Source organism: Schistocerca piceifrons, chromosome 7 (genome assembly GCF_021461385.2).
Source record: "Schistocerca piceifrons isolate TAMUIC-IGC-003096 chromosome 7, iqSchPice1.1, whole genome shotgun sequence".
NCBI classification, from domain to species: Eukaryota; Metazoa; Arthropoda; class Insecta; order Orthoptera; family Acrididae; genus Schistocerca; species Schistocerca piceifrons.
The window spans coordinates 419,650,641-419,677,083 of NC_060144.1; the positions used below are offsets into that span (position 1 = coordinate 419,650,641).

Sequence of the window (26,443 nt, forward strand, 5' to 3'; positions counted from 1 at the left end):
GAGGCAGGATTCGAACCTGCGACCGTATCGGTTGCGCGGTTCCAGGCTGTAGCGCCTAGAACCACTCTGCCACACCGGCCGGCAAAGAGCAACAGACACACCTTGACCACCTACAGAAAATAAACTACAGATATAGCTGTCCACAACAGATCCCATTACATAAAATCTAGCACGATACAGACAGTTAATAAGAGTATGAACGTCCGAATGCGCTACTTGATTTTGGTGATGAAATTGCGTTATTCAAATAAATCGCCATGAACAATGTATAGTGACCATCCACAATCGATTTCCTCCTTGATTACATGAGAAAAATAGGAAACAAAACTGAAACTACAACTTTTTACCAAGAAGCACAACAACTATACAACATTTCAGTGTGTCTTAGATTGGAATAGACATTTATAAAATTGCCAGTTAATCCAAAACAAAAAGTGGTATCAAAATGTGTTACTACACAAGCAGTAGAATAAAGCATGTCCTTCCTCACAGTGGCAACAAACTTGACCAACATAAACAGCTGTCCCAGTATTTATGTAAGTAGTATGGGCACATAATTTGCCATATGATGTAATGAACAGAAGTAAGTTTTACGTTTCAGTATTCATTGTACATCAGGAATGGTAACTCACCTTTAGGAGAGAAAATACATTCACCGAGACATAAATCAAAAATTCACAATAAGCCATAGATAAATCACAGGCATTAAAGTCAACACATTACGTGTGCTAGAAATATACAGACAACAAATTTTTGCTAGATGTTCTCAATGAACAAATAGATAACGAGCATAATATATTACTTTTTGTACTCATTAATTAATGTCTCTTTCGTACAAGAGCCTCAAAGATATTACGATTACAGCCGGCCGGGGTGGCCGAGCGGTTCTAGGCGCCACAGTCTGGAACCGCGCGACCGCTACGCTCGCAGGTTCGAATCCTGTCTCGGTTATGGATGTGTGTGATGTCCTTAGGTTAGTTAGGTTTAAGTAGTTCTAAGTTCTAGGGGACTGATGACCTCAGAAGTTAAGTCCCATAGTTCTCAGAGCCATTTGAACCATATTACCATTACAAATATCTTATCCCTATTTTAAATATAAATACACCCTCTTATATGAAAAACTTGAATACACAGTATAGATGCTCAACAAAAATATTAATTTAATAGTTCGTTTCGAATTGGGTATCAACTCTCTAGGTCATTGGCAGACAGCTGTAAACAGATAGTTCACACAACATCAGTGAGAGTTCATGCCTGTACAAAGACTGATCAAAGAAAACCCATATGCTAAGTCTTAAATAACTATTAAATACATATTACTGTGGAATATCAATATTGTGTACTCAAGTTTTCGATATAGCAATGTTCTTGAAGTACAGACTCAATATTCATAAAGGTCCTCTCATCATCATCTCTTTCCAGAAACTTCTCTCCCCCTCTCTCTGTCTCTGATTCTTTATCTCTCTGTTCAACCACACTCCCTCCTTCCCACAGCCGTCATATTTCAGTCACTGTCATGTTGCAGAATGTTGATTTATTCCATTGAAATGCATTACTGAAATAATATGATGTTATTACTAAGTCACAGCTTCAACAAGTATAAATTACACACTTAGAAATATGAGCACTAAACTGTAATGAGTGTTTTGAGTCACTATGTCTGTTTATAATCATTACAAATCTCGAGGTTACAACTTGAGAATTTAAATGAAAAGCGGTTGTCTCTCCTGTAAGTATTCTATTTCGTCAATCTAGCTAAACAAAAATATTATAACATATAATACTCCATCTCATGAACATTAAATACGTAGTACTGCCATCAATATGTCATATCGTTTAAAATGTAATCATAACTGTAAAAGATATCGCCAGTGTAGAGGACGAATGTTCTGTGGTAAAATGCAAGTAATGTTTCCCAGTAATTTATTTCTTTCACTTCTCTAGCTGCTTATCAGTAAGCCTGCCTCATATGCTTTTCTTGTTACGTGAAGAACAATGGCTGGTTTATCGTCCATTGAGTCTACAGAGTTCTTCAAAATGAGTTGTAAGTCTGAAATTCGCTGGATACTAATAAGAAAACAAAAATGTTTTCACTGAAGAAAGAATATTATTAACAAAATATACCCCTAGTCTACGCTACTTGGTTAGTAGTTACTTACATATCCCGTGGCTCATATTTGGAACCTCTCAGTATGATGTAGAACGAGTAAGGGCTAGATTTTAATAGAGTAGTTTGTGGAAGAATAAAGTTAGTTAGTTTTTCCACAGTTCAAATTCATGATAAACGTTATCATATGTAATATGTCAACAGAACAAGTGTACGACAATTACTTACAAAGAATAAAAAATATTAATATTTACATGGGCACTTGTTGAATATCCGCAATTAACGACAAATTATAGCTGCTGAAGAATTCCTCTCTCAGGCAGAACGAGCTGTCAAGAAGGAGCATCTTTAATCTACTATTAGAAACCCTTCTGCTATCTGTCAGACTGTTTATTTCCGTGGATGGACTAACGAAGAGTTTTGTAGCTGCATATTTCATCTTTCCTGTGCCAAAGGTAGACTCCTTAAAGTGAAGGGAAACTATTTTTCCTTCTAGTATTGTGCTGGTGAATATCTCTATTATTCTCAAGGCACTGTTAGGCTGTGGTTAATATTTCCAGCTGCTTGAAGAGATATCTGCATCGACATCTACACATACAGCTATATACACACATTGTAAGCCATTGTGTGGTCCCTGGTGGAGGGTTCACTCTGAACCACTATTTGTAATTTCTTTTCCCGTTGAACATTCAAGCAGAGCGAGGGCAAACCGATTGCCTGCTTATTCGTGAACATAAACATTTCTGTCGCAAGGAAATGAATAATTTTCGAACTGAAAATATGTTCAAGAACTCTGCAGCAAATCGATGTTAATGATATTGGTGTGCAGTTTTGCGCATCGATCATTTTACCTTTCTCCTAATACACAGCAGTCATCTAAGCTTATTTCCAGCACCATAGCTACGGGATGTACCACATCCACACTTAGTTTTAATTATTTTCTTCTCCCCAATGAATACATTTTGCATAATAGAGAAGTTCCCGTAGAACGTTTTCCTATAATACATTAATGCATGAAAATACTCAAATCACTTAAAGTGAAACATGTCATCTTCTCTGTTTTATCGCCTCTATTACCTCAGTATCAGTTACATAAGTTAAATGCGTTTGGTAACCCTTTATGACGGTAATATGTCTCATTATGATGATACGCGCTTTGCTTTATTTTAACCCCTTCAGACCCTCTGGTTACAACAGTGTACATTAACGTGTTCTGTGTATTAGCTGCAACAAGAGGAATAGTATATTTTCCCAATGGAAAACTAAAGTACCCATTTTTGAACATTCAGCCTTTTTATCATGCACAAGTTCTGCCAGCTGTTTGGCATCACTATGAAGATAATCAGCAAGTCAATTTAGCGTGACCACCAGAATACACAGACGTGGTTGGTTCGCTATATTCCACAGTAAAATTAAATATTTTTATTGTTATTTTGCATGGTAATTATTGAATGATCATTCTACTATTTACTGCAATACATAATATTTCATAATCCGTTATTTTAGTCCATGAAATGGACCCAAGTATATTTTGGAAACGGGTGCATATTTTTGTGTAGATCTTACATCTAAAATCATTAAAGGATTTCGTAAGAGCATTACTACATAAGGAAAAATGTTCCTTCCTCCAGAAAAAATTTAGGTCTTAATGGGTTAAAATACTTCAGTCGTCTCTGGAATAAAATATTTTTTTTTTTTATGAGACGTTTTGCTATCATCATGAAGAGTTTTCACTTTTTAAATTTTTATGATAGACACTATTAATGTATCGCCATTAAAGCATTCATGGTATTGTTTAATGTTATTCTACACCTATGTGTTGTTATAGTATGCTACACAGAACTTGCACTGACACGATTATATGTACATATAGAGTTACCTAATATGACCTAACTTCTGTATTTAGAAATTTTTACTTCACTGTGGTACAGTGCCGGGTGGTCTAAGGTGAGTACATCGCTTATCTTATGTGATACTATCTTTGTTGTGTCTGGATGGTTGGTATTTATCTATTGTATATTTTACTTGTTTTAATAAGTCTGGTTGCTAATGTTTGTTTGCACATTCAATATGTGTTTCTCTTCTATGTTTGCGTTTATTATAAAGTAGTTGTCTTACTGGGCTAGAAGATACTTATTGTTACTGTAACTGGATATTTTTATGTCACTGTCCATTGTGGAAAGTTGGAGTTTTCTTGGCGACGTGTTCTGGCTTACTGACTGCCTGCTGCCATATTAACAAACTCTTTTACACTGTTTATACCGTAGTTCAAATTCCGTAGTGGTCTATCCAAAGTATGCAGCATCGCAACTGTTTCATTAAAGTTGACAAATGCCACTTTTTGATATATGTCAATGCCATCCTCGTTTATAAATGTCCGAAGAAAGAAATGCAGAATAAATGACCAAATAAACATTAGCAACCAAATGTTATTTAAACTAATAAAATACGCAATAGATATGTAATAATCCCCCCACACACCACAAAAAAGATATAATTTATGAATGTACTCACACTCGATAACCTACCACCGTACCACCGCGAAATAACAACTTATACAAAAGTCACTCAAAAAATATAAAAGTATACAGAGAGCTATAGCTCTCATTACCACCAATAAACACAAAGTATCGGTGCGTATTGCAATATAAGAACAAAGTAACGAGACGGCAGTAGGTCTACACAAAATAGAGACATAAATATAAAGTGTCTCAGTGGAAGTGCTGTGCACGAAAATCTTATATGTGTGGTAGAACGTCGAGAATGGCTTTATTTAGACTTGCACTACAGTCGCACAAAAACGGTATAAACGCATACAACTAGTAAAATAGGTTATCTTACTGACATCTGTATCCTCAAAGTTGGTAATTACAGTTGTCGAAAAATTATCAGAATATAAACAGTGTAGCATGTCTACCGTTTGGTTTTGCCAGGTTAAGTGTTCATCAGCATGCATACCTAACACTTTACTATTTTCTAATGTGTTTATCATTTCTTGTAAGGATACGATGCTAATAGGATGTGGGATATATTTGCTTGTAAAGATTGGATGAACTACATTTCTTCGAAGTTTAGTGTGATTTGTGCAAAACCATTCAGCAACTTCAACGAAAACATCATTTACTGTTTTGTCTGCTGATGATTCTTTGCTTTGCTTCATTACAGTGCTTGTAACATCGGCAAACAGGACTTATTCTGCCTCCTGATTCAAATAAAATGGTAAATCATTAACGTCAGCAAGAACAATAACGGACCAATAGTTGGGTCATGCGGAACTCAAATTGTAGCGTCTCCTCATGTAGATGCTGTTGCTTCACTTTATATATTGCTGGGATAGCCGACGGTAACTTTCTATGTGCGGTTTCAGGAGTAAGAACTAAACCAGGAATTTACTTAACTGCATAAAAACTTGACTTCTGCATACAATATTATGGCTGAAACAATCAAATGCCTTCGATAAGTCACAGATATTTTATCATTTAAATAGTTTAAAATGTACCTTACGAATGCATAAATTACTGACTCACTAGAATGGACATTTTCAAATCCAAATTGTGAAGCGCTATGTATCCAATAAGTAGCAAGTGAGCGAAAACCCTCGAGTACATTGCCTTTTCAAGAATTCCAGAAAATGACGTAAGGAGCGGCACTGCGCGGTAAATTTCTTAACTGTAGAGTCATCCTTTTTATACAGAGAGCTGTCAATGACATCATACGGTTTTTCGGGAAAAACGATATAAGTCAATGAAGTATTACGTACTTGACTAAGACTATTCCGTGTCCTTGGACCACAACTTTTTGATGTCTTATTGGGGATACTATCCTAGCCATATGAAATTTTAATTTTACAGTCATGATGATCTATCTAATTTCAGATGCAGATGTTACAATCATTTTTGTTTCATTAGCATATATACCACAGTATAGTATATTGTAGTGTGGTCAAGTAGAGTGTTTGCAAGGACTTATAAATTCTCAGAAAAATACGATTATGGGTATACGGTGTAGGGAAATACAGATAATGTACAAGGTGGGGCTGAAGTATTTGTACAATTACCAGTATTTATTTTATAAAAGCTAAAGAACTTATAAATTTGCGGTTTATGACAAACGAAAGAATAAATCACCAAATAAATTAAGGATGATATTTACCTTCAACAAGTGCACCGTTTGTTGCTCGAAGAGTGTCTATCCCATATCGCTTCCACATCATACGTTTGACAACATTCCTTGTGAAACACAAGCAACATTACTTGTTATCCCTCCTTTTAATGCATCCAGATCAGGTACTTATGTAACGTAAACATTGTTCTTTAAGCACCTAAACAAAAAGAAATCTCAATGCGTTACGTCTGGTAATCTTGCAGGCAAGTCAGTGGGGCCATTAAGCCCAATCTACATTACAGCAGGTTTCATTAATACTCGTAAGATTTCCAATATGCAATATACAGCGTGGTGGTGCACCATCTTGGTGAAGAATCACGTCAGGCAGCAAGTCTCTCTGTTGCTGTTCTGCAAATTGTTGTAGCATAGTTAGCTATTACTGATCTTTCGGCCAATAGGAAGTGTCAAATGACTCTGTTGTGTAAGAAATCGCACCACACACTCCTTTTAGGAGACTCCCTAACGTGACATAAAGCAACATGTAGACTTTCCGAACCACATGTCCTTACATAGTCTTGGTTAATTTTACCTGATTTGGGGAAAGTAGCCTAATCTGAAAAACAGATTAGTTGAATGTACTCACTGTTCGTGTCGATTCGGGTCAGTATCACCGTCACGAAAGCCGCTCGACAAGTTCTATCACCGGGTTGTAACGCTTGTCTAATTTGGATCTTTTGTGCATGCGGGTGCAGTCCGTTGTGTAGAATTCCTTTCACTGTGGTCTAGGAATGTCTAAATTGTGACATGCGCGTCAAGTAGATTTGGAGGGGCTTCGAACGCCTGCTGCACCGGACCGACATTTCGTTCACTTACTGAAGGCCGGCCAATTCGCGGTAGGTCCAACACACTACCGGTCTGTTTAAGCGTCGTGTACCACGCAACAATACTCCTGCCAGATGCATCTCTTCCGCATTTTATTCTAAAACTTCGCTGCACAGTAAATGGCAATTTTTCCTCGTGATACCACAGAATATACAGCTCCTCCTCTACGCGTGTTGCCATTTTACAACAGTAATTGTAGCGGTCTGTACACAACTTCTACCTGCAGCAAAGATATGCGAGCTAACTTTGTGAGTTATTCTTTCAATGATTTTTTATTCCAATCTATGATCACAAATGAATTCTTTAGACGATTCATTTGTGATCATAGACTGGAATAAAAAAGCATTTTATAGTATTGGATCACTGTTTATACACGCGATTATGTCGCAGTTGGTGAAGGTTATTCTTTCATTTGTCACAAACGACAAATTTATAACTTTTATAGTTTTTATTAAATAAATATTGTTAACTGTAGAAAGACTTACCCTGCACAGTTTGAGGAACAAATGAAAGGGAGAAATTAGAGTAGAAGATGAACAACGAAATATTCGGATTAAAGATGGTGCATATAATGGTGCAGTCATTATCTTCTACTGTCCAATGTTCACACTGTAGAAGCCATGATAATAATGAGGGAAAGTAGGGTTCGGCTCAGGCTGAATGGATAGAAATGTTAAGGTTTGCTGGTAATATTGCTATCAGTAAAAGTGAGGAAGCATTACAGGGCCTGTAAAATGGAATTAGCAGCCTAAGGACCGCCCAACGCTGGTTGAGAACAAACCTTATGAAGACGAAATTAATGAGACGTAAAGGAAATGAAATTTACGATAAATTTAATATCAGAACTGGGGACCATGAGGTACACAGAGTTAAGGAATTCTGCAAAATAACAGGTGACTCACGGAACAAGGAGGACATAAAAACCAACTATCTAAGGAAATCAGTAGAATCAAATACATCCCTTGATTATAGGAAAATGTATTGGGAGTATACACTTGGAACACAGCACTGAATGGAACGTGAGCCACCGACTGTGGAAAAATCGAGAAATGGAACCGTTTGAGAAGTGGTGCTATAGGAAGATGTTGAAAATTAATTGAGCTAATAAAATTAGGACTAAAATTCTCTGCGGGATCGGAGAGGGAAGCAGGGTGTGGAGAACACCGCCAAGAAGAAGAGACAGCATAATACACGTGTTAAGATATCAGGGAACAATTTCAGTAGTACTGGAGCGTGGTTTACCAGGTAAGATACGCACAGGAGCACATAGAATACACTTACCAAACGATCGAGCGAAAATAGTACATTTAACAAACAATCGAGGGAAAAGAAGAAAGAAATGAAGGCAAAGAGAGTCGCTCTCACTGAAATTAAGATAAGACTTTTATACAATAGTCTGAAGACATTTTTTCCTTGGCCACTGCATAACTATGTTCACTGTCTGCATGTTTATCTTTTAAATGCACTCATGATGTTTGTACACATTCTTCTACAGAGAGAAGGGAGTTAATAAAAAAGTATGATTTCAGCCGTGTTTAAAGTTAATTCCATTATCTATTAAATTTTTTAATTACTGTATAGATGGAGGAAGATTTTTATGAGTCCTTTCCACGCCACACTGAGGGTTGGCTACGACGTTTCATAATTTCGATATGCCTCATGACGTTTCTCATCTACTACTAACAGAAACTCACTTTTGCTTCAATGATAGTAAAAATCTAACGAAGCATTTCTAGCAAAGTCATACAAATGTTTCGTCTGGGAAGTTCTGTGAATCAAGACAGAATATCAGTTTGACAAAAATTGAATGTCTGTTAGTTATTGTACAGAACAAGATATAATAATTTGTGAAAATTAAATACCGTAAAACTTGAAGTGAGAGATATCTGACGGAATAGGCGAAGATAAATGTTTGTGAGACTCATCTTCAAGGACTTGGCTTCTATAAATGAGCGGAAAATTTATGAGGATGGACTGCATTATGGAAGACAGGCAGCTGACGATAGATATACAGCACAAATTGTCAAATGACATTACCAAAGAATAGTAACACGCTGAGAACAGGAGGTAAATAGAGCTACTGATGTTTTGCAACCTTCAAACAGGGAAAATTTATTCAGTTTGGAAAGTGGAGCAGTTTGAATGCAGAACTCCTGACGATTATAGGTTAATGACTAATATATATGGTTGTCATCGTCTCTGAATCATTTCTTAATGGACACATTTATTGAGTGCCTTACCCACATTTTACTGCTGATCGACTTCCCTATCATTACTCTTTGGTATTTCCTTACAGGCGGAAGTATACCGCTTCTCCGTCTCGTGGTCGAGGATTTTGCCCACAGGAGACCTGGACGTGATCAACCAAGCTGGCATCGATTACTATAACAATGTCATCAATCTACTCCTCGAGAACGGCATCGAACCAATGGTGAGATCCACTGTTTTACTTTCCAGAAATATGGCGTGTAGTTCTTAAATAGCCTAGGTTGTAGTGTTCCGTGAGCTCTTTTGACCTGGACTCAATGAAATGTGAAAACAAAAATATTGCACAATATTTGTTGGCAGTCAGAAGTTATGCATCACGTCAAATCAACGGATAGATAATTAGAATCAGTTTCGATTCTAGTATTAGGTGAGAATATTAAAGTAAGAATTTCAATATACTCTATCGAAGCGTGTACTATACAGTGCTTATCGTGATGCTTAAATATGGAGATGACACGTTGAACCCACGTTGACAAGGACTGATAACCAACGAGGAACAAAACTAAACGAAGTTTTAGAATTATTGAAGAAACTATTCTAAACATAGACCTTCAATCGTTTACGGATGCAAAGGAAAACGTAGATCTCTACAATATAACGTTCGGTTCATTTCCTCCCTGATGAGTGTTGCCTTATCTGTTAGCAAGTGAGGCTACCAAATCAATTAATTTAATCTGTCCCTAAATATCTCCCTTAATTTGCTCAATGACAAAATTGAACGGATGAAACGATAGTAGTTTTTGTATAAAGTAACAACAACACATTAAGTGATATGTGATTCATGCAAAACCTTAAAACCCTTTTTCATTGCAATTCATTGGTACTAGGCCAATAACAGGTGTATAAAATAGTAATCATTACTTTTTTGTAGCCTACAGCTTCTGAGTATCGAGGAAGACATTGCACCTACTGGTCATAATCGATTTCGTCCAAATTTTTAGTTCATGCAGGGCATGCCCAGAAATAAACGTGACACAGGTGGGTGCTCCAGATGGTCAAGCCTTTAGCAAACAAAAGCAGTTCCGGTGCGAGTCGGGTGAGCCATGAATCATTGTTATTATTATCGTATGCATCAATTACAGTGATACACATTTAGCAAAACAAAGAAATATATATAAAAATGAACATGTGAAATTATATATAACACACAAGTTTTAAAACGGCTCAGACTGAACTTGGATGTTGAAGGACTCTATCATGCGGAGTGCCTTGTGGGATGCTTGATGGAGCTTCTCAGTGACATCAGAGAGGCGTCTGATTGGACAGTCATTCACAATGTGGCTCATTGTTTGGGTGTCACCAGATTCATACACACTGTCACTTGAAAAGCCCCACTTGTGCATGTTGTATTTGCACCTATCCTCTTCAGTCCGATATCTGTTTAACTGCGCCCACACCTCCCTTGGTTGGTGGAAACCTGGAACTGGAACTATTGGATTGTCTACAAATTCATGGTTTCGGGTTCTTGTAGCTTGCCACTCACGTTTCCACTCTGCGTCCTAGTCGAATCCTGTGGATATCATTTGGACTCTCATTTCATATGCTGGTGTTCTTGATTTGAGGCGTTTCCTGGGCAGTGATAGCAAATCGTCATGAAGAGGGATCGAATTGTTTTCAGAAACTTGTTGACAGAGGTTGTAAAGAGCAGCCTTTCGACGGAGTTCTGGTGGACAGATGTTTGAAAGCACTGGTAGCCAGCAAGTAGGTGTAGACCGGACTGTACCACAAATTACTCTCATAACTGAGTTAAGTTGAACGTCTGCTTTCACTACGTGGGCGCCTCGGAGCCAAACTGGTGCACAGTATTCTGCTGCAGAGTATACCAGTGCTAGGGATGATCCTCGGAGGACTGATGTGGTTGCTCCCCATGTACTGCCTGCCAGCTTTCTCACAAGGTTCACTCGTGTTTGTATCTTCTTGGCCAAGTTGGAAAGGTGTTTTTTATATGTTAAAGTTCTGTCCAGAGCGACTCCAAGGTATTTTGGGCTTTCTTTATATCTGACTGCGCCAAGTCGGCCGAACTGTGGACAGATCTTTGCTGATGAAAGGTGATTACAGAGGTAGAACAAGCTTACCTCGGTTTTAGAAACATTTGGTCTCAGTCGCCATGTCTCAAAGTACTCAAAAGTTTAGTAAGTCTGTTAGTTAGGTGTTCTTCACATTCAGAAAGGTCTTCACTCTGATATGAAATTGCCAGGTCATCTGCATATTGAAATTTTCCGCAGGTCAAATTCGGCAGGTAAGCTGTGTAGAGCGTCTGGAGCAGCGGAAAGGATATAGAACGGTAATACGAGAGTCTTGGGTTGGATCCCGTAAGCAGAAACTTTTTGATCTTTTCTATTTTCAATTCATACGATACTTGCACTGAAAACAAGGGGAATAATGCTCAGTATATTGAATTTATTAATATATCCACAAAAGGCGTGGAACGAAGAGGCAAAAGAAAAACTGGCATTAAAAATAATTACCAAGAACGGATTATACCACAGGATGGATCCAATAAAAATAGCACGGAGAACACAGTTCCAGGGTACAAAGGAACATAGTAGAGGAAAGGAAATACAGTACTAACCTGACTGTAGAATATATGAAAGTGACCACCATTCGTTTCTTGGCACTTTTGGGCCCTTGTCAGCAGGTTTATGAAGGCGGACCATAGATGGACTGATGGAAATGCTGCAATGTCCTCCAAAATGGTCTGCTGCAGTTCTTCAAGACTACGCCTGTGGTTGCGTCACACCTTACTAGAGAGATTCCAACAAAAAGTAGTTGCTCACTGACAGATCAGGTGACCTGCGCGGCCACCCAGGGCCGCGGCAAGACCGACCTCTGCTAACAACTCGGTCAGGCGTGAAGCTTGTGTAAATGTGCTCCAAGACTCGACCGGCTGTAAGGGCAATTGCTCCGTCCTGTTGGAAGTATCTTTGGATCTCCGTCAATGCTGCCTCAAATGGTTTCAAAATGTTGGAACTCGTCCGGGTAATGTTTATTTGCCCGACTCTCTCTTAGCGTCACGAAAACTCGGCAAATAACTTTTCTAGAGGGGATTATAATTAAAGCCTACAGGACATGCGTTAGTCGTATTTTGACAGTCAACAGCTGCATGCGAACAATAAGTTCCTCTGTTACGCGTAAATCGTCAACAGTAAACAATAGAACAATCTAATTTTATACACCAAGTTCTCGCCCTAAACCGCTTCATAGCAATTTATTTGCTGTTCCAAATTTTTTTTTGTTTGTCTCTTTTCGACTCATTTGATGAAAATAGTAATGAAACAATACACTGAACATTATTTCGGTTCCTTCCAATACAAGTAACAGAAAAATAGAAAATAAACCAAATTAAGTAAAAAAAGTTTCCAAGTACAGACACGAGCGCACATCCCGTGATCGTCCACTGCTCCAATCGCTGCCTCAAAATTGCGTTAGCATAATTGGCTCATTTCTAACCCGATCCGAGCCATAAAAGCTTTTTTTCTAAAGTTTTTCCCTTCTGAAGCCCGCATTTGAGTCACTTTCGTTTTTGGCCAAGCCATACGTACGCTAGAAAACTGAACGAAATAGGTGATGATAAGTACACGTGGCCACCTCGTAAGACTCTTCCTGTACACAAAAAGATACTTTCTTTTTAAGATTTTTCGACGCCGCTGACGAGTATGATGTTTTTTCATCAATAAAATATTTAAAACTAATCTCCTATTTCTCTGCGTGAAGGATATAAAAGGCATTTGTAAGGGAATTGAGGATATAAAAAAGCAAGGAAGAAGAGAATATTTCTGTAATAGGTAACAGGCATGATAATCTCAACATTGCCTCAATGATGCCGAATTTATGCCCTACAGTACTGTAAATATTGCAAAAGCTGTGTAATAGATTGATTGTCATAAAATATCTGTCAAAAAATTTCGCTGTAGAATAGTGCTTCATCTGGAAAAAAAAATGCTCAGAATACGACAAAATACAATGGTTTCGGAGATTCTCCGCACCTGGTATTAACAAAGAACTACCTATCCCGTTAATTATAAACGCGTGTGTGTACAGTTTCATAAAGTAAATGCTGCGTGTTACGAAATTGTATTTTACGTTAATCCTCTAATTCATAATTGTGTTTATAGCATTGAATGGAATTAACAACAGCTGCACTGTACACACTCTGAAGAGTATTCATCTGAAATAGTAACTGGTTACAAAAAGAACACGATTAAATCTCGCGTAAGCTAATGCGGTTGTTCGATGTGTTGCTTTAGTATAATATAGGTGCTGGTTCTGATGATTAACCGGGTAAACTATTGGCCATTCATTACGACCATGACTATTGTGAACAAAAGAGTATTCTCCAAAATAGATCGCTTGCTCCATTGACATACTGAAAAATTTAACTGAATTTATATTTTCCGAATGCGAGAGTGCTGCAATTAGCGAGAGAAGAGGAAGCTGTCAACGCAAATGCAGTAATGTTAACAATTGGAAATCCATTGTGATAAAACGATAATAACGGCTATGAAACAATAATACCGCCTGTATATAATGATATAGTGCTGAGAGTCCCCTAGTTCGATAAGCAACAGCCTGTTACAAGAGGTAAGAGAAATAAACTTAGCACTAGACATATATTGAACCAGAGAGGAAATAACTATTTATTTACAGGAGCACAGAATTTTATGGCATTCTCGTTTCTTGGTATTACCATGAATGGTTGTAAGATGCTGCACTTGTATCCTGAACCCTACCTCTGTGTTCAGGTGACAATGTACCACTGGGACCTACCGCAGGCTTTGCAGTACATCGGTGGCTGGCCGAACCCGCTGATTGCAGACTATTTCGTCGAATATGCCAGGATACTTTTCGAGAATTTTGGTGACAGGGTGAGTATTAGTTCAACAAATTCACACTGTATTACCATTACAGAGCTTAAGAATGAAGAGAGGTTTACTGCATTACGGTCTGCATGTATCAAGTACTTCCTAGTCTGTTGACTACCGTAAATAGAAAATGAAACACATAAGAGACTACAAAGATAACTATCTTATAATCTACACATATTTGATCTTTATATCTCTGTTATTACGAATCACTATTGTCCTCGATAGAGAAAAATTTCCGCACGTGGCCTTCACAGCCTCATTCCTTCTTGCTTGTAAAATAATTTTGGATTTTGATATTTTCAGTACAGAATGGACGTTAAAGACCGACTTACTGCAACACTGTAATCACTCCTACAATAAGTACCTTCATGCAATGTGGTTCAATACATATAAATTACGTATACCTAGGAGAATTTAATGCTGGAGGAAAAGCCACGTGTGTGTGAAAAGAGAGATGCGTAGAATGAGTTTTATTTACATTAAAGTAATTGCTGGAAAGCAAGAAGGAGCGACGAGCGTCATAAAACAAAGCGAAACTCTCAATAAGGGGTGAAATGCGTGGTAAAATAGAGTGAATATTTCTTAGAAGTACAATAACAGAAAGTACTGTGTTCTTATTTCTCTAACAGTTTTAAGTAATTGCACGTGTTTTTGACAGATTTTATGAAACTGCAGTATAGCGATTTATAAGACATACGCCTGTGAACTGAAACTAAAATTAGCAAATACATGTATGATTGTTTCTGTATCGAACGCCCTAACTTAAGGAATCAAACATAACACTCTTCTCAATAACATAAGTGGTCAACGCTGCTGTACTGTACTGAATGAAGATACTTATTGCGCATGTAATTGGAAATTATCGCTGCTTTTTTTTCATTTTATGGTGAACATAAGAACAGGAAGAAGTTTGGTTAAGGGCGTTTCTGTATGTCTAGAACGCAGGTAAATCATGCTGTGACGTCAAAGTGATCAGATCTTCCTTCGTTCTGTAAAGCAAACGCTATTAACTCTCAATGTAAATGAAAACTAGATTCAATATGTAGGTAGTAACAAAGACGAATTTTTACAGAACGGGGTGCATGATCTGAGACTGTGGTATATAGTGATCAATTTATATTCAAAAAGCCGAAAGCAGTTCCGTGTAAGGAGAAGACATCAAATGAAAAGAACAGTACAGCACTACTGACACCATGTGATTGCTTAGGACTGCAGCCGTGATTAGGGGCCACTTTACATCTACATCTACATCTATACTCCGCGAGCCACCTTACGGTGTGTGGCGGAGGGTACTTATTGTACCACTATCTGATCCCCCCTTCCCTGTTCCATTCACGAATTGTGCGTGGGAAGAACGACTGCTTGTAAGTCTCCGTATTTGCTCTAATTTCTCGGATCTTTTCGTTGTGATCATTACGCGAGATATATGTGGGCGGTAGTAATATGTTGCCCATCTCTTCCCGGAATGTGCTCTCTCGTAATTTCGATAATAAACCTCTCCGTATTGCGTAACGCCTTTCTTGAAGTGTCCGCCACTGGAGCTTGTTCAGCATCTCCGTAACGCTCTCGCGCTGACTAAATGTCCCTATGACGAATCGCGCTGCTTTTCGCTGGATCATGTCTATCTCTTCTATTAATCCAACCTGGTAAGGGTCCCATACTGATGAGCAATACTCAAGAATCGGACGAACAAGCGTTTTGTAAGCTACTTCTTTCGTCGATGAGTCACATTTTCTTAGAATTCTTCCTTTGAATCTCAACCTGGGGCCTGCTTTTCCCAATATTTGTTTTATGTGATCATTCCACTTCAGATCGCTCCGGATAGTAACTCCTAAGTATTTTACGGTCGTTACCGCTTCCAATGATTTACCACCTATGGCATAATCGTACTGGAATGGATTTCTGCCTCTATGTATGCGCATTATATTACATTTATCTACGTTTAGGGAAAGCTGCCAGCTGTCGCACCATGCATTAATCCTCTGCAGGTCCTCCTGGAGTACGTACGAGTCTTCTGATGTTGCTACTTTCTTGTAGACAACCGTGTCATCTGCAAATAGCCTCACGGAGCTACCGATGTTGTCAACTAAGTCATTTATGTATATTGTAAACAATAAAGGTCCTATCACGCTTCCCTGCGGTACTCCCGAAATTACCTCTACATCTGCAGATTTTGAACCGTTAAGAATGACATGTTGTGTTCTTTCTTCTAGGAAATCCTGAATCCAATCAGAAACCTGGTCCGATATTCCGTAAGCTCGTATTTTTTTCACTAAACGTAAGTGCGGAACCGTATCAAATGCCTTCCTGAACTCCAGGAATACGGCATCAATCTGCTCGCCAGTGTCTACGGCACTGTGAATTTCTTGGGCAAATAGGGCGAGCTGAAGTCAGCAATAATATCGAAAATGTACCAGTTCTTACTGCGGAGGTCGTTTTATCAATCAGTAATTGGTATGGAACACGATTCAAAGACCATTACTCGCATACAACTGCATTAAACAATTTCGCGTCTTCTTTCTGTCGGCTCAGCTTAAAAAAAGCGTGGTAGTATAGTTGACGGAAAGGTACCAACAGTGATAAGGTTGGCGGAATCGGTCGTGACTCCGACGTAGCATTTCAAAAACTAAGAGCAACGGACTGGTAACAGCAATTATGTTTTCACATTGCAATGCCTCACGTGTTTCTTTAGCAATATTTTGTGCTCTCTCATATCCATGGGGTTAGAATCACATCTAAATGTGAGATTAGCAGCCAGAGAAGATTCTGTCTTCTAAATTTATGAGAGCTTTATCTTTGAAAACACTCCAGAATGTAATGACAACTGTGGAAGATCATACTCCTTGAGAAAAGTGCAGAAGACAGATAAAATCAGGAGAGACACGTCCAAGTGGAGCACGACTCGTCATGGGTTGGTTTAATAAGCAAGAAAGCCTTAGGCACAATTTCGTCCAACTACTTTTCAGAGGCTACGAGCGAGAAAGTGGGTTACAGTATGTGATTAACTGTATTTTTCTAGAGGAGTGGATGGGAAGACGAAAGGTGAGTTTCTGAATAGTCTACTGTCGCAAGTGACTGTCTGCCCAACATTTAATGAATGTTCAACAGAAGCATAGAGAGTAAGGCCAAAGCATTGCCACTGAAAGAACTAAATACTTAGGCCACATCTTTCAATCGCCGTTGCTATCGCCACACGTATTATATTTTTATCATCGTCATCATCTGCACAATTCAAAAAACCCTTTGATCACAAAACTTTTCCTTCATTTTATGGCCGGTAATCATCATTAGAATTGTATAGAGAGTGCGGAAAAGAATATGCAGGTTAGTAGAAGAAATTATAGCAGCTAATATAGTTATTAGGACGCGTAGCCTCGGACTTACTCCTACGACTGTGAAAGTAGTAATACATTGCCTATGTAATGAAACAAACTGGCAAAAGTGTTATGACACCTACGTCACAAAAATTAAAAGAACCCTCTTCGCTAATAAAGGATACACTACTTTCTGAATATGTAACAATTACTACATTAGGTAAGATTTTTTCGGGAAATGGCAATCTTGAGGTATCCTACTAAAAACTTCATTATAACTTATGGAAAACAACAGCTCTGTAGTTCCATCTCGAAACAATGAGAGGAAGACACGTAAAATTACTAACACAAGTATCCCCGACCATATGCCTCAAGTGAAAGTTCGTAAGAATAGCAACCCCATTTCACCTGAAATGAATATTTCCTTTGATCTATAGTCGCACTTCAATTTGGTTTTCTGGCCATGCCCCAGCGTGCAATTGTCAACCTCACTTGGCCAAGAAGGTGTGTTACATATGTAGGGCATTTTTATGATACCCCCACTTAGGGAAATGAGACTGACGACTGCGCCCGAGGTATGGTCTGATGATTTTACATAGTACCGAAACCGATTTCCAGTAGCCAAATAAGAGAGCGACTGTAGAGTAGAGCAAGTATTTTTTCTGGTTGAGTTTGTCGTTGTTCCAATCTACAGTGTGTCAGAAATATGTAGCATGCTATTCACTGGACTTACTGTCACCTAAAAGACATGCCCTTGATATTAACTCTATAAGATACTAAATGGAAAGTTAAAAGCAGCGTACTAGTTTCATATTTCGGAGTTAGGAATATCCATAAACTGACTAAATTCATTAGTAACATAACTGTTCTTGATGGTGCAGCGTTCGCGTCACTTAATAACACTAAACTTTGTACTAAGTCCCTATTATAAAGCGTAATTTACTGACTCACAAGAAAATTAGTAAAGTGAAAACCATTGCATTTGTTGTTTTCCAGAAATTCTTAAGATTTATTCACAAAATAAATTTCAGATGAGAATGTCTTGCAATGGGTAATAGCACAGCTCAAAAACTGGTAGATATTTTTGTTCGTGAAACAGAAATAATTATTTTTAGTAAAATAAAAGACTTGAAAGATCAGACGAATTACTACAAAATCTATATAGCTAATATCTTAGTAATGCTAAAAAGCAATGTAAACGGCACTGATGCCTTTGCACAAAGACTCTGTATCAGTGCACCCCAAAAGTAATTTTTCTACCGAAATGTCCGCCCCGATAGCTGAGTGGTCAGCGTGACGGATTGCCGTCTTACGGGCCCCGGTTCAATTCCCGGCTGGGTCGGGGATTTTCTACGCCCATGGATTGGGTGTTGTGCTGTCTTCATCATCATTTCATCCCCAACAGAGCGCAGGTCGCTAAGTCACCCGGACCTCCCCCGCAAAGGGCCTCGCGGCCAATGACGCCAAACGCTCATTTCCATTTCCGCTACCGAAATGGAGAAAAATTATTCTATTAACGTACCTCCATTTGACAACCCTTAAAACTGAAAATAAACGTGTAGTCGGCATTTATAATGAACTTAGGTACACCAATAATGTTATTTATGCCAAATACTTTCAACTAATGCGGCGTAAAAGAGCTCTGTTCACGCCCACGATTTGCCAGAGAATACACTCGCTACTAGGCAACCAGTAACTACATAAAGCATTTGAATATTAAAATATTATACGCAGATAACTACTTCGTGTAACTGCAAAACAAGATTAGAGAAAAATAAGAAGGAACGCAGGTCAAGGCAAAAAGTAGTAAGAACTTTATCCGGGTCATATATTATGGCAAAATGTCGCAGCACACAAACAAACAATATAAGACCGAAAATGTTTAATGCTGCTTTCAGATGAATAAGACTCCGTACCCTGGGGACCAAGGATAGGAAACATTCCTACCTTCGAACTTTTAAAAGTGGGACAAAACAAATAAAACAAAATTCCAAAATTAGCTTTGCACAAAGTTTATTCCAATAGCTGAGATAAAGTTTACAGTGGATGTATGGAGAGAATATGTAATATTATATCAGTGTACTTTAGTATACTAGATTAGAATTAATAATGCTATGGCCTCATATCAGAAATCATAGCACGATCCATCTGGTCGTCATTGGCGGCAGCCTTACAACACAGCGGTAAGGTGACGATATTCTGCGCCTCGATTTGCTGTCCTTCATAGCAAGTCATCATGGGCTTACATTTCAACAAAATAATTTCCGCTCGTAAACGGCGAGAGTTTCTACTGCTTATCTTCGTGCGTGCCAAACCATACTCTAGCCAGCAAGCTTACCGGACTCTCTCCAACTCAGAACGTTTCGAACACTATGGGCAGGGCTCTCCTATCATCTCGGGATTTTAAGGATCTGTTGGGCTAATTGAACAGAATCTGGCACGACATCCCTGAGGAGGACATCCAACAACTCTCTCAATCAATGACAAAATGACAAGCTGAGTAACTGCTTGCACAAGAGCAAGAGGTGGACTAACACGTTACTGAATTTGAAACTTCCCCTTAGAACAATTATGTAAGACTTTGCTTAAACTGACACACAATATTTTTGGCGCAACGCAGTCTGACTTTCCAAAATCCCTACAAAAGAATGGCCCTGACTAACATTAACCTATACCTTTCACAAATCACTTACCTCACAAAAATCTTCGTTACTCGAACTACTGCAATTCAGCGAGCGTCACTAGTGCCAGCTAAATGAAAGATTCCAACTACGGAAGGCAGTAACTACTGATAGGCATAGTTAGCAAATGATAGATTTTAATAGAGAACAAACAATGTATTTACCTTAATAGTCATAATATATATAGCAGTTCATGATATCCAGTCTTACAAATTTCAAAACTCCGTCATTTCTCTCCCCACACATCCACCACTGCTGGCGGCTCACCTCCAACTGCGCAACGCTACGCGCTGTTAACAGCCAACTGCCCAACACTACAATAGCCAACAACAATGCAAACCAGCCACAGACTGCACACAGCACAGCCAGTGATTTTCATACAGAGCGCTACGTGGCGTTACCAATATAAAACCTAAACAGCCGACTTACATTGCCCCCATGTTCCCCACAAAAAATTTTACAAATTGTTTTGGGCACTGGTCAATACATATTTGTTAAAAATTTTTAACAATTACAATAACAAATAAATCAAATGCACACTCTTATGTCGGTCAAAAGCTAATATTTTCTCACAGTCCATAAAGACAGTCCTGATCATTCCTCACAGTAAAATTGCAATGTTTTTCTCAAAGTCTGAGCAGTAAAAGAAAATGCACACGGAAATAGTGGATTTCCATGCAGTCTTGAAGAAGTAGTAGTGTCCTTCTAACGGAAAGACAGTGCTGACTCTTGACATGCAGGCAGCTAATGGGCCACAACAGAGCAAACCCACAGCAAAGTCAGTCGAAGTTGAAGGATATTGGTAGGTAGGTCATCACAGAGCAGACCCACTGTAGTCCTGGTAGGGAGTATGGTATTGGTTGGCCACCAGAGGCGCAGACCCACTGCTGTACTTGTAGAAATAATGGTATTGGTGATTCATCAAAGGTGTAGACCCACTGTAGTCCTCGTAGAGGTGGCTAGCAGCCATCTGTTGCGACTGTGCAGGTGCACAATCACCATCGAAGAGTCTTGCGGACATTATAGCAAGTCCATAAACCACTACTTGTGCACTCACAAAGTTTTTGGAATAGTCCTTAGAAGTCTTGCAGACAATATAGCAAGTCCATAAACCACCACTTGTGCACTCACCAACTTTTTGGAATTGTACTTAGAACCAGCAATGCTATTAACCAGTCCCTTGCTGAGTTATTGACACACATCCAAACACTAACAGTCCCAACTTCTCACATACTGTGCATTACTATTACCAACAGAAACGTTTGCACTGAAATGTAACTTAATTTGAAGAACTGGTGTCTATACAATTATAAATTTACAACATAAGAATACAATTACAAAGGTTCAAAATACGTCATTAAAGAACATAATAGTACAGATTACATTTGCAGTAATACAGTCTTTACAAAAGAATAGAAATTGACATATACATCACTGTTACAGGAATTATGACATAAAATAATGAGAATAGTTTTCGAAACATTAATTTCACACATGAGAATTGAAACAGAACAGAATTAATAATGTGTAAACACCTTTACAAAGAAAATGACATATTATAAATGCAAATTATATTTGAGAATAGCAGTATTCCTCATCATAGTGAATGTAGCTTAGTACTAGAAAAATTCTACAACATAAATCTTATTAACTAAACACATAAAGGCAGGAAGAAGACAAATACACAAGGGTACACAAACACATAGAGGGATAACACGAAAGGAAAGGACAGGGTTTGTTTTTCTGCAGTATTTTGCATGGAGATCTCCCTTCATTCATCATTATTCCCAGAAAGTCCTAACTAAGCCGGCTTTCTGTATTCTATTCATCCCCTTTCAAAATCCTTTTTTGGCCAAACCATTTTCTTATAGCTTCTCAATGCATTTCTTCCAGTTCATCATAACTCGTTCTCTTATACAGCCTACCCCATCTTAAGCTAACTTAAATCTACTGAGCTCAGATGCTAAACTAAGGGACGAGGCAATGCAGCAGCACAAAACAATTAATGCAAACAGCAATGAAAATAAAAATGCAGATTGGCAAAGCTAGCAGCATTAAATCTAAATTTGCAGACCAAATGCAACATTACAACTAATATGAGCCAATGTACAGCAACAAGAAAAATAAATCAGTAGTAAAACTGGCTTAACAGAGTAATACAAAGTGAAATATAGTAGCACTATGCCTGGCAAACAGCAGCAGCAAATGCAATAACTTATATCTAAACATGACAAAGCTCAAGCAGAAAAAATATTACAGTGAAAATGGCCATGTGTAATACCTATGTCACATCTTAACACTAGAGTGATGCATCACCTTGATTTACTCTAGCAGATGAGTTACCAATGTGTAAAAAAATTATTTTTGCAATTCCTGTGAAGGGAAATGTCTATTTGTGCTCTCTTTTCTATGAAAGTACATCCTAAAATTATTCTTTACTGGGTCTGCAGACAGAAAATAGTGATATCAGTACATCTATTACATTTTATTTTAACCAATGCTGCTGCAGCTAGAAACTTGATATTAACCAAAATGAACAAACTCTCAACTAGAAAGACAACAGACGTAAAATGTTTCTCATCATTTCATTAGGCATTTCAATAAATATCATAAATTAAGATCTGCACAGTATAATCATATGTTTTCAAGTTTGAGCGTGTCGTATTTGCAATGCTTTCTACAAAGAAATGTCAATAGCGCGGATAATGGCCTCCTTTTTTTTTCTCCACCTGTGCTTCTGAAAGGCACACACTAATGGCTTTTTTCCAGGTGATTGTCGTGCAGCTGGGTGCCCACGACTCATTACGTCAAGGTGGTCACTTAACTTTCTTACTGAAATATTTACGACACCAGTTTGCATTACAGTGACAGTCTAATATAAAAAATTTCACAGGTCGAGAATTTGCGTTGCAAATGTGTAGAAACAAAATCCTATGAATATAACAGTGTTCAAAAAGTTTTCGTTGGCATTGTGAAACATTCACACATTTACACACATTTCATAACTCATAAAGTACGATTCTTGGTTTCCAACATCCTTTTCCACAAATCAGAGTCCCTAACCACTACTCATTATTCATATACGTATTCGTTGACATTTCTTCAATATTTCATCAAAATAAATATGTAGCATAATCAAATTCCTCATTTACGGTAGCATCATCTTATTGATCATAAACATACCTCAACAGTATAATACACATCGTCGTCGTAAAAATAACATCATAACACCTCGGTCAAATCTCAAAAACGTCGTAGTTTTCTGCAATAATGTCAAAACCTAAAAAAAATTCTCTGCTCATTTCAATAGTGTTGTCTACCTCAAACGTACTTAAAATCATGCTTCCTTACAAAATACATCATTCAAAGCACTCATAGTATCACAATGGTTCTGAAAAAATATGACAGTTCACAAAGTACAGACAAAATACAATTTCATAAGTGTGAAGTTACCCAACTGTGTAATTGCGTAAACATGTGTCACTGATGTAGTAAAAATAATGTTTATCTCTCAGTTAAATGATCAGATAGCTGTGTAATTTGTGTGTTAGAGAAATATGGTACCGATGTGTAAAGTTGTATAAGCAAATACCATATTAGCTATGGCTCCTTGTGCTTGCCAAACACATGGTACACAAAGTAAGCGTGTACCCCCCTGAGGATTAATGTAATTATACCCTCAGGTGTTACAGATTACAGCAATGGAATGAAGTGTATCACAGAAAACTTTCTTTGTAATTCAAAAATCTTGAAAAATAAATGGTTCAAGTACAGAATAAATCACTCAAATGCGTGTCCTGTAGCGCTAAATGTGCGTCTTGCTGTAAGATAATTCTGTGGAAAGTGTCGTAGTTATCGTCCTCTGTAAGCAGAGTTCTGCTGAAGTCAATATACTCACCTCATCATAAACAAAAGTGAAATGCTTTGCGTATGGATATCGTAGTTATTTCGTACCTTACCGTGATCAAGAAAGTACTATAATGTAATGTATTGTTGTGCTAGGGAAAAGGCTGTCTCATTGTAGCTATACCACAAAAGTTACTAGTAAAACATGTTTTATTTTCCAGAATAATACAGAAAAACTGTGCAGATTTAAAACAGATACACCACAAAAGCAACAATGTAAATTGTGTCACATATTAGTAGCGTCGTGATATAATCGTATAGCTATCAAAGAAACCAAATGCTAAGTCATCTTTAATCTTACCGAATGTACTTCAAATAAAGAGTATCTTTTCAACTAAACCAAAATGTTGCATTAAAATCTCATTGGCAGTATATGTTCTAAGTATGTAAGCCTGATAGTCGTTATGTAATCGTGCAACTAACAAGCAATAATGTACAAATAACAACACTGTGTCGTCTGTTCACTATAACAATGCATTCGTAATTTCTGTTTAAGTAAGTTCTCTTGGTTCTTGACTGGATATTTAACTTCAAACATTGTTTCTTGGTAACAGTTTCTTAGTCTGACAAAACATACTAGTAACGTGAAGTGAAAAATTTTAGGGCAAAGACTAAGTTAAAAAGCAGATTATCTCTCAATAAACGGTTTTACATGTGAAATGTGGTGCAGTCCTTTACTCTTCCTACTATGCAGAGCTTCAGCTTCAACGGAATCATCATGTGGTATATGTTGGTAAAGAATGCCAAAATTATTCTCAAGGTTAGCGTCTGTGTTATTTTTCTCTGAGCCAGCCGGCGCACGTGGCAGCCTGCGATTCGAGTCATTGTCTGCTATCTCTTTGTTGACGCGCATCGTTATTAGGATTAGGAGACCTAACTTCTACAAATTCACCTTGTCGAGAGAGCACTGCTCTGTTTGAATCCCGCCAGTTCTGTTGCAATTCAGGTCTGTCGTTACGATTATATCGTCTGTCGTCATGTCGGTAGTTCCTGTAGTTTCTTTCTTATCGGTTAAGTGGTGGAGAATTTCTCCCTGAATTATCTCTCCACAGTGGACCGTTGCGTCTGAAGTTATTCTGTCTCCCGTGATAATAATAGTCCTGGTTGCCATATTGTCTGTTCCTATGATTGTCTCTGTCATATTCATTACTACGGAAATGCGATCTTTTTCTGCAACTATAACTCTTCCAGTGGTTGTCATATGGGTGGTGTCTGTTTTGTTCACGATTTGCGTTGTAAGAATAGCCTTGTCGTGTCCAGTTATTATTTCTGTCGTCGCGGAATTGTGACGGATGTGACCTGTAATTTTTGTGGTCCTGTTTTCGCGTCCCGCGATTGTCAGTGTCAATTTCCAATTCTTGTAACAGTCCCTGAAAAGCTTCAATGTCGTCTTTGCAACGTCCTGCCAAAATAATATGTCGTAAATGTTCAGGCAATTTGATTAAGTAAATACAGATGAGTTCTGAGGGGCTGTATGGGTTTGAAAGATATTGATTCTTATGTAACATATCTTCGAAATATTTGACAAGACTGGAAAATTCCGAGTGTTCAAAATGTTTCATCATTATGATGCTATGTTTTACTCGGTCTGTGCTCTAATGACCAGTTGGGAGGAAAACAATGAGAGACTTGATGAAGCCACGCTTGTGGATGAATGTCGTTGCCGGAATTCTTAAATGTTTTGAATTTAAGTGTAGTAATGAACAGCTTATAGTCAAAATCATCGTGTCAGTGAGTCGCACATCGCTCATTGTTACTTCGTTTCGGCGGTTCCATCTCAAAATCAAATGCGCCTTGCCAATTTCTTTCAAAATTTCCGCAGTATCCTGTGTTATTATTTTGTGGTTGTTCCGTATTTCTATGTCCCTCTTCCCGTACTAGAGCGCGAGTGTCCTCGGAAATATGTAATTCCTGTATTACTTGTGCCAACTGATCTTGTACTTCCCGGATTTCTCTTTTGTACTGTGTATTGATTTGATTTTGATTTTGTTTGAATTTTCTAATTTGTTCTTACTCTTCAATGTCCATGAAGGCTACAGGTCTTGGGTCATTCAGATCATCATCTACCTTTGTAGATAAGTTAGTGAACTGATCTGAAAGTTCGGCTACTTTATCCGATAGTGAAATTATTTCCTCTGTGTGTTTTTCTGAACCAAGTTTCAGAGTGTCCATTTGTGTTGAAATCGTATCTACTGTGTCCTTTAAGTTTTCCTGAGTTTTTGCAAGTAGCGTAACCAAATCGGTAGATGCAACTGAGTCAATATTAGCTTGCAAGGTGTCGTGATTTTCATGAACAATAGTTTGCAGTTCTTTTAT

At 38.0% G+C, this 26,443-nt stretch overlaps 1 protein-coding gene across 1 annotated transcript in view; it reads left to right on the forward strand.

The window, feature by feature from the left end:
• LOC124805177 (myrosinase 1-like) overlaps positions 1-26,443 on the forward strand; it is a 113,121-nt gene that overhangs the window by 41,634 nt on the left and 45,044 nt on the right. Inside the window, exons 4-5 of the mRNA XM_047265664.1 lie at positions 9,390-9,524; positions 14,104-14,226. Of these exons, the coding sequence (XP_047121620.1) occupies positions 9,390-9,524; positions 14,104-14,226 (258 nt within the window). The remainder of the gene's footprint in view (positions 1-9,389; positions 9,525-14,103; positions 14,227-26,443) is intronic.